This window comes from Phocoena sinus, chromosome X (assembly GCF_008692025.1).
Source record: "Phocoena sinus isolate mPhoSin1 chromosome X, mPhoSin1.pri, whole genome shotgun sequence".
In the NCBI taxonomy this organism is placed as follows: domain Eukaryota; kingdom Metazoa; phylum Chordata; class Mammalia; order Artiodactyla; family Phocoenidae; genus Phocoena; species Phocoena sinus.
Window position 1 is genome coordinate 46903881 of NC_045784.1, and position 15792 is coordinate 46919672.

A 15792-nucleotide genomic window follows, 5' to 3' on the forward strand; every position below is an offset into this window, starting at 1 on the left:
ATTCGGCCAGATGCTTCTTACCAATATGGATTTGCAGACACCTGCAACAGCCTGACAGGCTGCAGATGTGGGAAAGTCAATGGGCAGATTGGGAAGACCCAAAATGGTAACCAAAGGCAAGAGTCCTTTCTGATTCACAAATTCCTGGCAGTGGTCATCGGTTGTATTGTTGCTCAGAATAGATTCCACAAATTTCATCTAGGTAATAAAAATTAAAAAAAAAAAAAGTTAGAGCCTGACACTTGGAACTAAAATGCCAGCTTGGAATTAGGACAGGGGTAACCTTATAGTCATGAAATCAGTATTTTCTAGAATATCAAAACCTCAGGTAAGCAGTAATAGGTATATGAAATGACCCCTAAACATCCAGAAAATAAGGAATTACAACTTCTTCCCAATGTATCTTTTCAGCCACACCTAAAGTCACATAATCTGAGAAGCACAGAGAGGTTAAATGACTTGCTCAGGGCCACACCATGAATTAGTGGCAGAATCAGGTCTAATCTCTTAATTTGCTCATTTAGTGCTTCTTAAAGATAATGTGTTGCCTCTCCCCTAGAAGCAAACATCACGGATACTTTTCTTCAAATGTGCTCATAATACAAATGAAACCTAGAACTCTGGAAGTGATTCAGACTAAACAGAGCATTTTGTAAGGGTAAGAAAGTAAAATACGGGAAACAAACACACAGGCAAAAGAGAAACCATCTCTGGAAGTCTGGAAGTGCTTACTGGGCTAGAACAAATGCTAAATGGGCTTCCCCTTATAGGTAAATAACTCTGGGAAAATTCAAACTCTTCCTTTTTTCCTGTGAGACACACAGAAGTTAAAATAAAACACCACATTATTATTATTATTATTATTATTGGTAAAAGAGAAGTTAATGGGAAAAAAATGGCAAGTAACGGGAAAAAAATATGCTGGGATGCACTCAAAGAACATAATACTGGACTGGCCTAACAAAGCCCATTCTCCTCCTGTTTGGATTCCAAAGGGGAATGAACAGAAAATTGGGAATATTCAAAAAGGGACTGTTAGCTAATTTTTGGCAAATCACACAGAACAAGGTTTACACATCTTTCCCCGCTGCTCTCTGCACTTTAAGGGCCCCAGTGAAAATAAACACAAGTCATCAGACTATTTGGTAACCCCACACATTTTCCAGAAGAGCACACACCTTTACTCAGATTACCCTACCATTAATCTTACCACATTAAGGATGTAATCCATGAGGGGAATAGGAATACGTTCCTCTGTACCAACAACCCTGTTAAGGGAGAAAAGAGTGAGTTTCACAGAAATTCACAATACCAATGCAAGAGAACAAAGCGAAGAAAAGGAAACCGTGAAATTCTAGTCCTTTCTCTCAGTTAGACTTACAGCCTTTAGTATATAGCACAGAAAAAAAAAAAAAGAAGGAAAAAGAAAAGAGCTGAAATCAATTCTGAAGGTAGCTTTCCTAGCCTGAGTAGGTTGAGAGCACAAAAGGAAAAACCAAGCTTTCACAAACTCAGCACTTATACATATCTCAAAAGAAATTATTCTATTTTAGGCAAACTACTATAGGAGGAATTCATCAATATGAAAATACTAAAAATAAGCATGTTCAATTAAGAGACTATTTAAATATTTGCTTGAAGAAAGGAGCTAGGCAAAGAAACAAATACATAAACATCTTACCGTGTTCTTGCATCAGATTTAATGTTATAGAGAGCAGGAAATGGAATTTAATTTTGGTCAAGATTCCATGCTTAGATTGGTAAACCATTCAGAAAAGTCAAAGTTGGTCAAAGATGAAGGCAACACCCAAGGTCTCCTTCTCTAACAACCTTTTCCTGAACTACCCAAAAATTGTGATCAGGTCCTTCTGCTTCAGATGCTTCAATGATGCATTGAAGATAAGAAGGCTGCAATAATGCCATAGCTGCAGAAAATGCAGCCTTTAGACCAATGGCTACACCTTGGCTTTTGTAAGAAATAAACAGAGGGAAAAACCCCACAAAGTATATTGAAATGAAACAAAATCTACCTAAAAGATAAACCCTAGAAAAAGACAAAACTTGAGTTGAATAAGAACATTTTAGATATAGGCCCTTGGGAGAAATTTGGGAGAAAAGGGCAGAGATAGAAGAAGGGAGAGGTAGGGGGAGAAGGCAGAAAAATTGGCAAGAAATAATTTCGTCTCTGAGCAAGATAAAATGTGAACAAAGATTTGCCAGGCATGGGGATATGTGGCAGCAAAACGGAGACTAGGCAATAGGCAAAGAGTGGAGAGGCATGATGAATGGCTTTAGAGCTAAAATATCTCGAGCTAGGGCTTGGGTAGGATGTTGTGAACATACTCAATGAAGAATCTGGGGAAGAACTTTGTACAAAGGGAGGATCTATACATAAGCCAGGAGTGAAATGATTCCATGGGAAGATTGCAAACCCTTCCCTGACTGTAAACTTCCTCCGCAGAACCACTGCCACATTCCCTGCTACTTACACCAATTATCCGCCCCAGCTTGACTGCACCTCCTTGGGAAGAACTCAAGAGATCCATCTCTACAGCTAAGAAGTACAGGTATGGCTCTAAGCCCAGGGAGATACCTGCCCCTTTGTAGAAGCCAAATATAATGGTAAAGACCCAAAGCACCATCATGAAATGTACTTTCTTCATTTGCTAGATGGAAGTTGGAGGGAACAAGAGAGAAAACAAACCAACAGTGGTTCTTAAACTCCAGGATTGAACTTGTTCAGTAACCACTTTTCTCCCCACCCTCATCTTTTTGGCTTCTAGGCTCAGGGCATCATATAGGAAGAGTAAAAATGATCAACTTTCTTCAGTAGAAATCCCCCTACCACTGGTTTTAAGAAAAGTCATTCTAATCCTAACCTGATATGAAACTTTGACCCATAGCATCTTTGAAACAATGGAAGACTGCATTTCCATGAAGAATGAAACAAATTTATCTTAACTGTCAAATCAAAAACTGCTGCCTCGCCGCCTTCTCCAAAACACACATTCCCAAACTTAATTTTAACTCTAGTCACTTTTACATGGGTATTTATGATGTTGGAGCCCTTAATCAGATGTGGTGGAGAAGGATTCCAATTGAGTGTCATAGTACACGGGTACAGGACAACAGATCTCATGTTTTGGGGTTTTTCGGGGGTGGGGTGGGGAAAATCAGGTCTCTCTTACCACTCCTGAGGAGACACAGCTGCCTTTGGCAAAAGAGCCCTCCCAGTGGGCCACGATTCAGGGAACAACTGCTTCTCTGCATTTGATGCCTTTAAAGCCCAGACAGTTGCTATTCAATTTCCAAAGACCACATGGATATATATAACCCATTTCTTTCAAGTTGTTCAGGGTAGGTGGTTAAGTTAGGCAAAATAAATGGAATCAATCACAAAAATAAACCATGGTGCCCCAACTGAAAACCTTGGTTACTTACTGGCAAGTATATTCACCCCCAGCAATATCAGTTTTGCTGAGCTCAAACAATTCAGAAGGCAGAAGAAAGAGGCCAAAAGCCAAGTATTTAGAACTACTTGTGGTGAATGCCTTTGAATGTACAACAGAACTCCATGTATTTGGGGTAGACTGTAATGCCTAAGTTTCCTTATGGCAGATTTGTAGCACAAAACCACGTGTCTCAAGATCAAATACAATCAATCATTTTATTCAATGCTAGCTGCTGATTTTGGGGACAAAACCAAGGGAAAAGAACACTGTCTTAGTCTGGAAAAAAAAACAAACTCAAAACTTCGTCAACAGGTGAGTGGATAAATGCTGTAGTATATCCATACAGTGGAATACTATTCAGCAACGAAAACAACATACTGATAGACACAACATGGATGAATCTCAAAAATACGCTATGCAACAAAAGCCAGAAACAAGGAAGTACATACATTAGATATGATATACATATAAGACTCCGTTTATTCTATTTATACGATGTTCCAGAACAGGCAAACTTATTCTATGAATGACAGAAATAAGATAGGTAGCTGCCCCATTTTAGGGTAGGGAAATAGGAAACTTAAAATCTGTACCGTTTACTGTATAGGAATTATACCTCAATTAAAATTAATGGAAAAAATTACTCATGCGTTTATTTAAGGCATTGGAAAACAGACGTGGGCATGGGAGACCAGAATTTGTTCGGGAGTCCCATTGAAGAATTCTGTGTTGGGTGGGGGAAGGATACAAACAAGACTTTTGGGGAGAGGGGTGGCATACACTGCAAATTTTTCAAAGCCACTTTCCCATATTGGCAGAAAGTACATAGCAACTCCCACCATAACAACTACCTGGGATAAGGAGATAAAAGAATTTTACCTATAGTAGGTAGTGGCTTTCAAAATGTAGGTTGAGTTTAGATAGTCTTTTGTGTTCCCTTCCAGCCCTAATAATCCACGTAATGACCCAATTGAAGCTTGTGAAGGTGACAGAAGTGGAAAAGTACATGTGTCAATATTTGTGAGATTCTTAGATATGTTATGTGAATGAGGTGCTGATGAACACCCAGACCATGCAGAAGAACATCAATACCACGGAACAGCAACTATTAGAGTCCTTTGCAGCTTAGAAGCTACATATGACTAATACTATGATACAGTATTAATGTTGTGGGTCTAGATTTTAACTATTTCTTCATTCTTGTTCATGTTTCATTAGGCCCAGCTCTCTTGGCATTTAAGACTCAGGGACTCCTTAATCTAATACTCCTGATTCATTTTATCAACTCAATAAGTAAACAGTTATTAACTGATTACCTACTATAAACAAAGTGATCGGGATACACTGTTGAATGAGACATTGTTCCTGCCTTGGAGAACTATATAGATTAGTGGGGGAAACCATTAGAATATATAAATGATTTTAACAAAAATGTTGGGAGAACACAAAAGATCAACTTCCTATTTAGAGGTTAAAAAAAGTTCTTTTAAGAATAAGACATTTGGGCTTCCCTGGTGGCGCAGTGGTTGAGAATCTGCCTGCCAATGCAGGGGACACAGGTTTGAGCCCTGGTCTGGGAAGATCCCACATGCCGCAGGGCAACTAGGTCCGTGGGCCACAACTACTGAGCCTGTGCATCTGGAGCCTGTGCCCCGCAACAAGAGAGGCCGCGACAGTGAGAGGCCCGTGCACCGCGATGAAGAGTGGCCCCCGCTCGCCGCAACTAGAGAAAGCCCTTGCACAGAAACGAAGACCCAACACACCCAAAAATAATAAATAAATAAACTTAAAAAAAAAAAAAAACAAGAATAAGACATTTGAGCTAGACTTGTAGGAATTTGGTAGATGGAAAAGAAGGAGATAAGATAATTTGGGGTTGGGGGATAAATATGAATAGAATATACAGTGACTCATGATATTCCAAGAAAGGCATGCAGAGTGAAGACATATGAGGGCTTGAGAAAATGTCAATTTACCAAGGCAGCTTAAAATCTGGGCATGTTAGACAAAAGGTATTAAGAAATCCAGGTAGAAAAGTTATATGCAGATGAATGTACACAGCTTGACTCAAAACCACCACCATTACTAACATTCAAGAAATCCATCCCTAGTTTGTAGCCAGGAACAGGAATCCTATACCAGCAGGATATGGCTGACAATCAAGGATGTGGCAAAAAAGCACTAAGATTCCGACTCCTTTGCAAATAAAGTCCTGCTTTCTTTTAGGGTATCCTCCTTTTCCAGAAAGAGAACATTTTTTGTGTGTGCGCATGTAAACATTTTATTGACACACAACATACAAGCAAAAGGTGCACAAACTTAAGTGAACAGCTTGACAGTTTTATACAAATTGAACTCACTATGTTACTACCAGCACTCTAAAACACCTCCTCTCAGAAAGACAACATTTTAATCAAAACAGAAGATGGTGCTAGATGAAGGCAGGGTTGCCTTCTCAGATACTGAAAATATATCTGCCCAAGAAAGCAACATACTTCAAACGTAATGCCTCCCCTCCAAAAAATTCACACCAACAGGCTCATTACTTTCTAGAGTTCCAAGAGGGCATACCTGTTTTGGATTCTAGACCTTCGCTCCTGCTGTCTACTCCACCATAATCTTCTCTTAAGTCCCAAGCCACCCTTTGAGATGAGCTCAAACCCATTCAAATCCACACCTAAATAAAATGCTCATGCTTTTCTCAGAACTACTTCTATATATACACCAAAAGAGCACTTATTAAAGAATGCATGACCGTCCAGAGGGATCATGCCCATTTCGAGCATGAAGGTGATTAAGAGTTACAGCTACAGCAGTTGCTTTTCATCCCTTGCATGCGAACACTGTAAGCTCGAAGAACCAGGTCTACCAGCAGTCTTTAAGCTCACCCCCCCATCCCCATCTCACCATCCAGGTAATCAATTTTCATGTAGAACAAACCTCAAATAAATAGAAGGAAAATCTACTGTGCCTAGTTACAATCATACAGTACATTCCAAAGCCTTCTGATGTATCTGGAATGAACAGATGAAATAAACAAAAACAGAGACCAACCAACAACAAATCCCTGTAACTCTTAAGAACTTCTTAGGAGATAGGCTTCAAAAGTGCAATGTGTTTAATGTATGCTCACTTATGGAAAACAATCAAGCAGTCAATGACATGGAATACCAAATCAACAAAGGGAAATCCTCTGAAGAAGGCCTTTTAATTTGATATACTGAATTCTGACTGAATTTCATGAACAGCATTTAAAAAAGAAAGCTTGCTAAAGCAACCAAAACAAACACCAAAGCACAAACGACACACAAGGGTCAAAGAAAGATAAATTACAGACATTTAGGGCCGGAAGAACCTTATAACTGGATCTAATCCAACTCCCTCATTTTTACAGATGAAAACAACATGCTCAAGATCACAAGGCTAGAGAACCTGTCTTGTGAACACTTACTGCTGATTAGGCTCAGTTTCATTCTGCTGGGTAGAATTAAAGCTCTGCATGGCCTGTACTTCCTCTTCCTCCTCATCCTCACTAGAGGCCTCTTCTGCAGCATGATTAGATCTTGGGGGAGGAGCAGTGGCAGTGCCATCTGCCTTCTGGATTGATGGCTTCTGACAGATGTATTTAGGGTCTCTTCCAAGGTTACAGATTTCTTCAAGTAACTGAAAGGCAAAGGAAACAAGATTACTTATTAGTAATTAAGGAATGGGGAGATGACTAACACTTTTGGAGCACTTTCTATGTGCTATATACAGAAGTGCCAAAACACTTTATATACACTATTCCTGGAATATAGTCATTAATTTCATTTTACAAACAAGGAAACTGAAGTCCTATGAAGTTAACTTCTTCAGGGTCACATGGCTGTTAAGTGACTGACTGACTGATGTGACCCCATGTTCTAATTCACCAACCACCAGTAACTCATTTACCAGTTTCAACAATCCTAAGAGGCAACCGGCAGGGCTAGTAAATGTGGGGAAAAAAAACCCCAAAACAAAAACCAAGCAACAAAGATTAGAAAGGGTAATATGCTTTTACAAACAGAAGCTAAGCCTTGGCAACTTCTTAGTATCCTGTATAAGAAAGCAATACTTAAGTGACTTTTTTGGGGGGTGGGGTAAAGGACCAACCCAAGGACTTGGAGAAAATGAGGCAGAATAATCCTCTTATAGGCACAGTCTAAGAATCCAAATGACCTCCAGTAGGTCTTGCCTTTTCCTAAAAACTCCCACTTCACTGCTCTCTCATGCCCATGGTCACAGCCGTATCACTTCCCACCTTGATGATCGCAGTCGTTGCATCTGTTTTGAGGGTTGGCTGATGTCTCATGAGCTCATCAACAGCACTCCCGAGGTTGGAGGCAGTATCCCCTTAAAGTCAAAAATGGAATTGTTAGAAAGTCTGAAGAAAATAGAGCTTGGGCTATTTTTTTTTTTTTTTTTTTTTGGTGCCAATATAAGGAGGAAAGAAGAAACTGAGCTGGTTGTTGTGATTTTCTAATGCCATGCTTTCTCAAATGAATTCACACCAACCTCTGCAACCAAATCACTGGGGAGGAGGAAAGAAATTTATCAGTCTAGTAAACACATTTTAAAGTAACCATGTATGCTACATTCTACCATAGTAATCTCTACTGTCAAGGTCTGAACTAGTATTGTAGGGTGAAGAGAGAACGAGAAACGAAAGAACCATAAACCATTAACCCTGACTGACCCGGTAAAGAATGGTAGTGGCTAAAATGCTACAGTGGTGACAAAGCACAAAGCACATTTTTGAAAACTGGATTCTTTCTGGAACCCTTCCTTCTTGCTACACCTCAATGATCTGGTCTCAAATACACTGAGAAGGAAATCTATTAATTTGTGACTATCTTAGGGACTTGGATATGAGAACAGAAGATTACCAGGATCTCCTGTTGCTGAAGACTAGATGGTGGACCTGAAAATCTTCTGCTGGTTTTCTAAGACCTATTTCTCACCAGCATTGTAACAGTACATTTAACAGTGAACTGTTGAGAAGCATGGAAATATTATAAGCAGAGGTTAAGGATGAAGTATTCTTTTCTCCCTGCAATAGACTATATGGTGATCATTCCCATTAAGCTTAGCACACCTAGCCAGACACATGATGAATGGAGGTCAAGGAAGGGTTTCCTTGCCAACTGGTGGCTTGATAATCACCTAACTCTTGGCACAACAGCCAACCAATTATTTATTTTAAGGCAAATCCTTACTTACCTAGAGGATCAGAACTCCTCCTCCTCCGCATGGCTGGGAGGTAATCTGGAGACAGAAGAACTTTGAAGAGACGTTCAAAAGGCTGACACTGTACAAATGACTGAAGACCTCGGGCATTCAAGCAGAGTGCACTGAATACATTTGGGAGGGAGCCAAGGACTTCACGGGTAGCAGGAACCTAGAGAGAAAATAAAGTGAGCTTGAAGACATCTGAAAGAGTCCAGGTACAAAGTTAGGAAACTTTGGCCAGGGGTACTACACAGAGAGATCAAAAGGATCTTGATGACCAGGTCCAAAGGTTTCTTTCTTTTTTAAAAACTTTTAATTTTACATTGGAGTATAGTTGATTAACAGTGTTGTGATAGTTTGCAGGTGTACAGCAAAGTGATTCAGTTGTACATATACATGTATCTATTCTTTTTCAAATTCTTTTCCCATTTAGGTTGTTACAGAATACTGAGCAGAGTTCCCTGTGTTATACAGTAGGCCGTTATTGGTTATCCATTTTAAATACAGCAGTGTGTACATGTCAATCCCACACTCCCTAACTACCCCTTCCCCCCACCCTCCAATAGTTTCAATACTACATATAGAAAACAAAAGATAGGATTTTCATGCCATAAGACTGCTTTTCAAGTGTGTGTGTGTATATGTCTGTATATTTTATGGAAAGGGGTATGCATGGAGCGTTCTTTACAGATCAGCAGAAAGGTCTCACGTCTTTGATCAGCAGTGCATGCAGCATGACATCTGTCAATCCATTGTCCTGGAGTGAGGAGAGCAGTGATGGTTCTTGAAATACAAACACAGTCACCACTTCAGTAGCTAAAAAAAGGATGAAAGATATAAGAAACCGAGAGATTCTTCACAGGTATTAAAAGCAAAACTTCAAAGGCTCAAACAAAACAAAATAACAAAAAAAAAACAAACCCAGAGCTCAATGTACAACAATTTAATCGCGTGCATGAGCTTAGTAAAAGTTCTAGTATTGCCCGTCAGAGATTGATCACCATTAGGAATTTAGTGACTACTCTTCAAGATTTTTATGGGGCAATGTATAGGCATGACAGTTATAGTTAGTAATATTGTAATGAGTAGTGGAAATATGCTAAGAGAGTAGATTTCAGGTGCTCTCATCACACAAAAAAGGGAAACTATGTGAGGAGATAATGCTTGACTGCAGAAATCATTTCACTATGTATATCAGATTATGTTGTACACCTTAAATATGTAAAATTTAAGAAAAAATATATAAATAAAACCTGAAAATTTCAAGATTTTTATGAGCGTATTTTGATAAGAATGAGGTTAGCTTGTTTTTTCAATTGTAATATACACCATATAATCTCGTTTATCTTTCCCACGTCACTACAACTCATTCAATTTGAATGGCTGCATACTGTTCTACAAAATACATGTACCACCATGCATATAAACCAGTCCATAATGGTGAGAATTGATAAACCTAAAAATATACCCTTTTTTGTCTGCTTAAGCAGGAAAAAATGTAAGATGGCGGTGTGTGTTTGCTGGGTTAAAGTGAATGTAAACTTACTGATGAAAATGGACAAAATGTCTTCTAAAAAGCCCTTTCAGCAATTTAAAAATACCATCAGCAATGTTAAGAATCCTTGGGTAGGGACTTCCCTGGTGGTGCAGTGGTTTAGAATCCGCCTGCCAATGCAGGGGACACGGGTTCGATCCCTGGTCCGGGAAGATCCCACATGCCGCGGAAAAAAAAGAGTCCTTGCGTATTAATCTGACCAATTTTTGACAGTATATAGAAACGTGCCTTAAGACTACTATTAATGCAAATATGGCAAAAAGAATATGGAAAAAACTCTATGCAAAAGAAAACAGTACAGCATTAATGCATTCATTAAAAAGTAAACAAAAGAGAAACTAGAAAAAACAGAAGAAAGTAGAATTTAGTGAAATTGCAAGCAAAATGCACAAATAATTAAAACCAATAACCAGCCCTCTGAAAAGACTGAAAAAGCTTACAAACTTAAGGGAAATCTAATAAAGAGAGCAATATATATTAGCAATGAAAAAGAGATTTAACTGGATTCAGAACAAATAAAATTTTACAAACTGCATGTTAACAATGAAGTGCAATGCTTTTGTAAGAAAATGTCATAAAAATCAACTATCAAGAAATGATAGCAAAGCAGACTAGACCATTACAAGAATTTTTAAAAATACTACCAAGTAACAGAAAGGAACCAAGCCAACAATTTTAGATGTGAGTGTTATTAAACCTTCTAGGAGCAATTAAAACAAGGCTTCCTAACTCATTTAATGAGATTTTTTAAAGTTTCATTTTAAAACCTGACAAGGAAGGCACATGCACATACAATATCCATAAACCATGTATAAAACAAACTCATAACTGCTGATGCCTGAGAGCTAAAAGAAACCAGAGGATTTTCAGTTCATGATGGTCAACAGAGCACCTCTCATCAAATGCTATTGAAAATGGCAGATATATGACAATTACTGGGACCAACAGTTGTCAATGGCCTTTTGTATTTCTGATGAGCTATAAACTTATGGAAAATTTAAGTCCTTTTTTTTTGGGTTTCTATTGGTGTATGATAGACGCTTCAATAGACTTCCATTCGTACAAATGTCTAAATTCTAAGGAGCTATTAAAATTGAGTATTCATAAACTAAAATTAGTGTTCTATTAGAGGTTACTAAGACATCAAGTCTGTTATTTTAAAGAGGTCTAACTATTTAATATAATGCTATGTCATAATGCTACTGTGCAACAGGGACAGTTTAAGCCCTCTTTTAAAATTAATAGATGATTTAAGAATTCGAATGGACACACTAAAACCAATTAGTTCCAGATGGAACCAAGCAACTAACTCCTAAAAGAAATAACTCTTAAAAAATTTATGATTAAAATCAAATTCTAGGGCTTCCCTGGTGGCGTAGTGGTTGAGAGTCCGCCTGCCGATGCAGGGGACGTGGGTTCGTGCCCCGGTCTGGGAGGATCCCACATGCCGCGGAGCAGCTGGGCCCGTTAGCCATGGCCGCTGAGCCTGCGCGTCCGGAACCTGTGCTCCGCAACGGGAGAGGCCGCAGCAGTGAGAGGCCCGCGTACCGCAAAAAAAAAAAAAAATCCAATTCTAGAAACCACAAAACCCATAAAACAGCAATAATCTAAGACAAAGGGTCTCTTAAAAATAAGGTAATAGTTGGTGATCAAAAACATTTGTAAGGAATTAAAGATTTGATAATGCAATAGGCATCTTGAAAGATTATAAAGAAATTCTCTCAGAAAGTAAGTGACATGAGATCAATATGGTAGTCTAATTAGCTAAACCATAGGGTTTCCAGGAGAGAACATGTAAGTTAAAAGGAACCAAAGGAATTTCCCTGAAGCAGGAAAAAATATTTAGATTTTTAAAAGAGCCTAACCAAGTGCTATGAGGGAACAATGAAAAGAAATAGAACTAAATACATCCTGGTAGGGCTTCCCTGTTGGTGCAGTGGTTAATAATGGACAAAAAATGGACAAAATGTCTTCTAAAAAGCCCTTTCAGCAATTTAAAAATACCATCAGCAATGTTAAGAGTCCTTGGGTAGGGACTTCCCTGGTGGTGCAGTGGTTTAGAATCCGCCTGCCAATGCAGGGGACACGGGTTGCATCCCTGGCCTGGGAAGACCCCACATGCCGCGGAGCAACTAAGCCCGTGTGCCACAGCTACTGAAGCCTGCGTACCACAACGAAGAGGAGCTCCCGCTCGCTGCAACTAGAGAAAGCCTGAACACAGCAATGAAGACCCAACACAGCCAACCAACCCCCCCGCCAAAAAAACCACAAAAAAACAAAAAAATAAGTAAATTTATAAAATAAATAAATACATCTTGGTAAAGTTTGTGAACTTCAAGGGTAAAGAGAAAATGAAGTTACCTACAAAGGAACAAGAACCAGTTTAACAACATGGTTATTTACAATATGTAACATAAGACAGTGGAGAAACGTCCACAAACTTCTTAAAGGAAGTATAACACCCTAATAATTACCCAAAGATGTACTCTAACAAAATTAAAAAATGCATCGAAGAGAGGGAAAGCCAAGGGTTACTAAAAAGAAAACAAAGAGAATGCTGAAAAAGAAGTGAAGTTAAGGTAAGCTAACGGTCTTATTTTGGCAGAGGATAGAACAAGAAATTTTAAAAGTTTAGATGTCGATAAAACAATATAAGGATAGCAATTACAAAAAAGAGGAGCAAGAAAATTAAGATTCAGAATATGAAAAAAGCACCAAGAATTTAGAGCCTCAGGCTTTTGTCCTGCAGATAATTTACCTAACCAAGTGACCTTGGTTTTCAAGACTGTTTAGGGTACTTGGAATAGGACATAAAAGCACAGGGACATACCTTTGTTGAGTAGAAAATCCAGTAAAAAGGGGATTTCATTTATATTATGGATGGCAATCACACGTGATAGAGCCTGCTGGAGAGTTGCTGCTTTCCATCCCTTGACTGCGTCACTCTTGATAAAGGATGGGACTTAAGAGTCAACTCAACTTGAGAGCTGACTGTAGTCATTTTGGCACTGGAGAACACACTTCAATAATGGTTATGTCCATTTTCCATATGTTTATAGATTCCTGGGTGGTAGCTAATGGCCTCACTATTTATTTCTGGTCAATGGGCTCAAAGTAATTATCCCATTCAGGATCATGCCCTATGGGGCCTTCCACATTGGGGATATATTACTGCTCATACTTTGCATATTACAATTGAAGTTTTGTGTCTCAACTCATGCTAAGGCCACCAGAGAAGAAGTTCATTTTAATGCCACAGCTGACTAACTTGCTCACACTTTTTAAATAAGCTCAGATATTACTACCTGTCCTTGGTTCAGTGGGTCCATGAGATGTCCAGTCACCGCAGTCCCCAGACCCTTAAATATGGGCTAAACACCATGGCATCCCCATGACACTGGCCTTAGCCCAAACTATGGCCTCTCATTGTGATCTTTGTGTCCTGTCCTGTCATTGGCATTATGGCCAATGGAAATCCATACCAAGGAATGAACACCCCTTCTCTGACTGGCAAATTCATTTTGCTAAGCCACTGCCTCAATATGCTGGTGCAAATTGCTATGCCCTCAACAAAGATTGATTGTTAAGACAGGCCTGATCTTGGTTTATCCTTCCTGCCATGCTACTGCTAACAATGGTATTATATTATAGGCCTCACAAAATGTTAGTTCCCTTTGGGCTTCCTGGTAACACTGACTCTGATGAGGGCACATATTTTACTGCTCATTCAGTCTGGACATGGGCTGTAAAAACAAGGCATCACTTGAGCTTCCAATCTGTCTTACTGTTGGCAGACAGCAGGCTAACAGAGAAACATAATGGCCTACTCAAGGATGCTCTCTTAAATTTACAAAATGGACAATGGTCTCCTAAATGGGTCTCTCTTTTGCCCACTTTATTCTGAACTCTTAACCTTTTAATTCATAGGGCATCCTAATGAAACGCAATGAGGACCTCTCCATTCCCTTTTCTGGCCACAAAAGGGGACATTCCCCATATATGAATCTATGATCCTGAAGAAAATCCCCCCTCACTTAAAGACCCCTTCCCTTTTTGATCCTGGTGCAATCTATAGACTGGCACTTACACAGAGAGTGGATAACAGACTGGGATTCACTGGAAATTGAGGGCCCTCACACTCCCAGACTATTCTGTATGCCACGAGAAAGGTCTCTGCCAAAGACCTTGCCCAATATATTGGGTTGGCAAAAAAGTTCGTTCAGTTTTTCTTCCGTTAAGATGGCTCTAGTAGCGTAGCTGTCTTTAACTTAATTCGAAACAATTTTGTTAGACTGTATTGTGACAGCTGTCCTATCAGCATGCATTAAAAAAAAACCTTATCAAAATTGGTGAATTTTTGTGTAGCCATTTTAATATTGAAGATGGGAGGAAAAAAAGCAATGTTTCGGCATATTATGCTTTATTATTTCAAGAAAGGTAAAAACGCAACTGAAATGCAAAAAAAGATTTGTGCAGTTTATGGAGAAGGTGCCGTGACTGACTGAACGTGTCAAAAGTGGTTTGCAAAGTTTCATGCTGGAGATTTCTCGCTGGAGAATGCTCCATGGTCGGGTAGACCAGTTGAAGTTGATAGAGATCAAATCGAGACATTAACTGAGAACAATCAAAGTTATACCACACGGGAGATAGCCAACACACTCAAAATATCCAAATCAAGCACTGACATTCACTTGCACCAGCTTGGTTATGTGAATCGCTTTGATGTTTGGGTTCCACATAAGTTAAGCAAAAAAACAATTCTTGACTGTATTTCTGCATGCGATTCTCTACTTTAACGAAAATGTTCTGTTTTTAAACAAATTGTGACGGGCGATGAAAGTAGACATTTTACAATAACGTGGAACGGAAGAGATCGTGGGGTAAGCGAAATGAACCACCACCAACCACACCAAAGACCGGTCTTCATCCAAAGAAGGTGATGTTGTGTATATCGTGGGAATGGAAAGGAGTCTTCTATTTTGAGCTCCTTCCAGAAAACCAAACGATTGATTCCAACAAGTACTGCTCTCAATTACACCAACTGAAAGCAGCACTCGACGAAAAGCATCCGGAATTAGTCAACAGAAAATGCATAATCTTCCATCAGGATAATGCAAGACTGCATGTTTCTTTGATGATCAGGCAAAAATTGTTACAGCTTGGCTGGTTCTGATTCATCCGCCGTATTCACCAGATACTGCACCTTCGGATTTATTTTGGTCTTTACAAAATTCTGTTAATGGAAAAATTTCAGTTCTCTGGAAGACCGTAAAAGGCACCTGGAACAGTTCTTTGCTCAAAAAGATAAAATGTTTTGGGAAGATGGAATTATGAAGTTGCCTGAAAAATGGCAGAAGGTAGTAGAACAAAAGAGTGAATACGTTGTTCAATAAAGTTCTTGGTGAAAATGAAAAATGTGTCTTTTATTTTTACTTAAAAACTGAAGTAACTTTTTGGCTAACCCAATAGTTTTAAAGGTTCACTAACTGGAGATCCCTCTTTGCAGGAAATGGAGGTCTTGGTGCCTGGCTGGTC

The 15792-nt window shown here is 39.1% G+C and overlaps 1 protein-coding gene across 8 annotated transcripts in view; it reads right to left on the bottom strand.

Annotated features, from left to right (window-relative positions):
- The window catches only part of HUWE1 (HECT, UBA and WWE domain containing E3 ubiquitin protein ligase 1), a 143792-nt gene that overhangs the window by 68197 nt on the left and 59803 nt on the right, over window positions 1–15792 (bottom strand). For all 8 annotated transcript variants that reach the window (XM_032619088.1, XM_032619085.1, XM_032619086.1 and 5 more), the window contains 6 exons: window positions 9412–9518; window positions 8694–8871; window positions 7735–7826; window positions 6904–7115; window positions 1211–1268; window positions 22–198 (listed from right to left, as the gene is read on the bottom strand). In XM_032619088.1, coding sequence (XP_032474979.1) covers window positions 22–198; window positions 1211–1268; window positions 6904–7115; window positions 7735–7826; window positions 8694–8871; window positions 9412–9518 — 824 coding nt within the window. The remainder of the gene's footprint in view (window positions 1–21; window positions 199–1210; window positions 1269–6903; window positions 7116–7734; window positions 7827–8693; window positions 8872–9411; window positions 9519–15792) is intronic.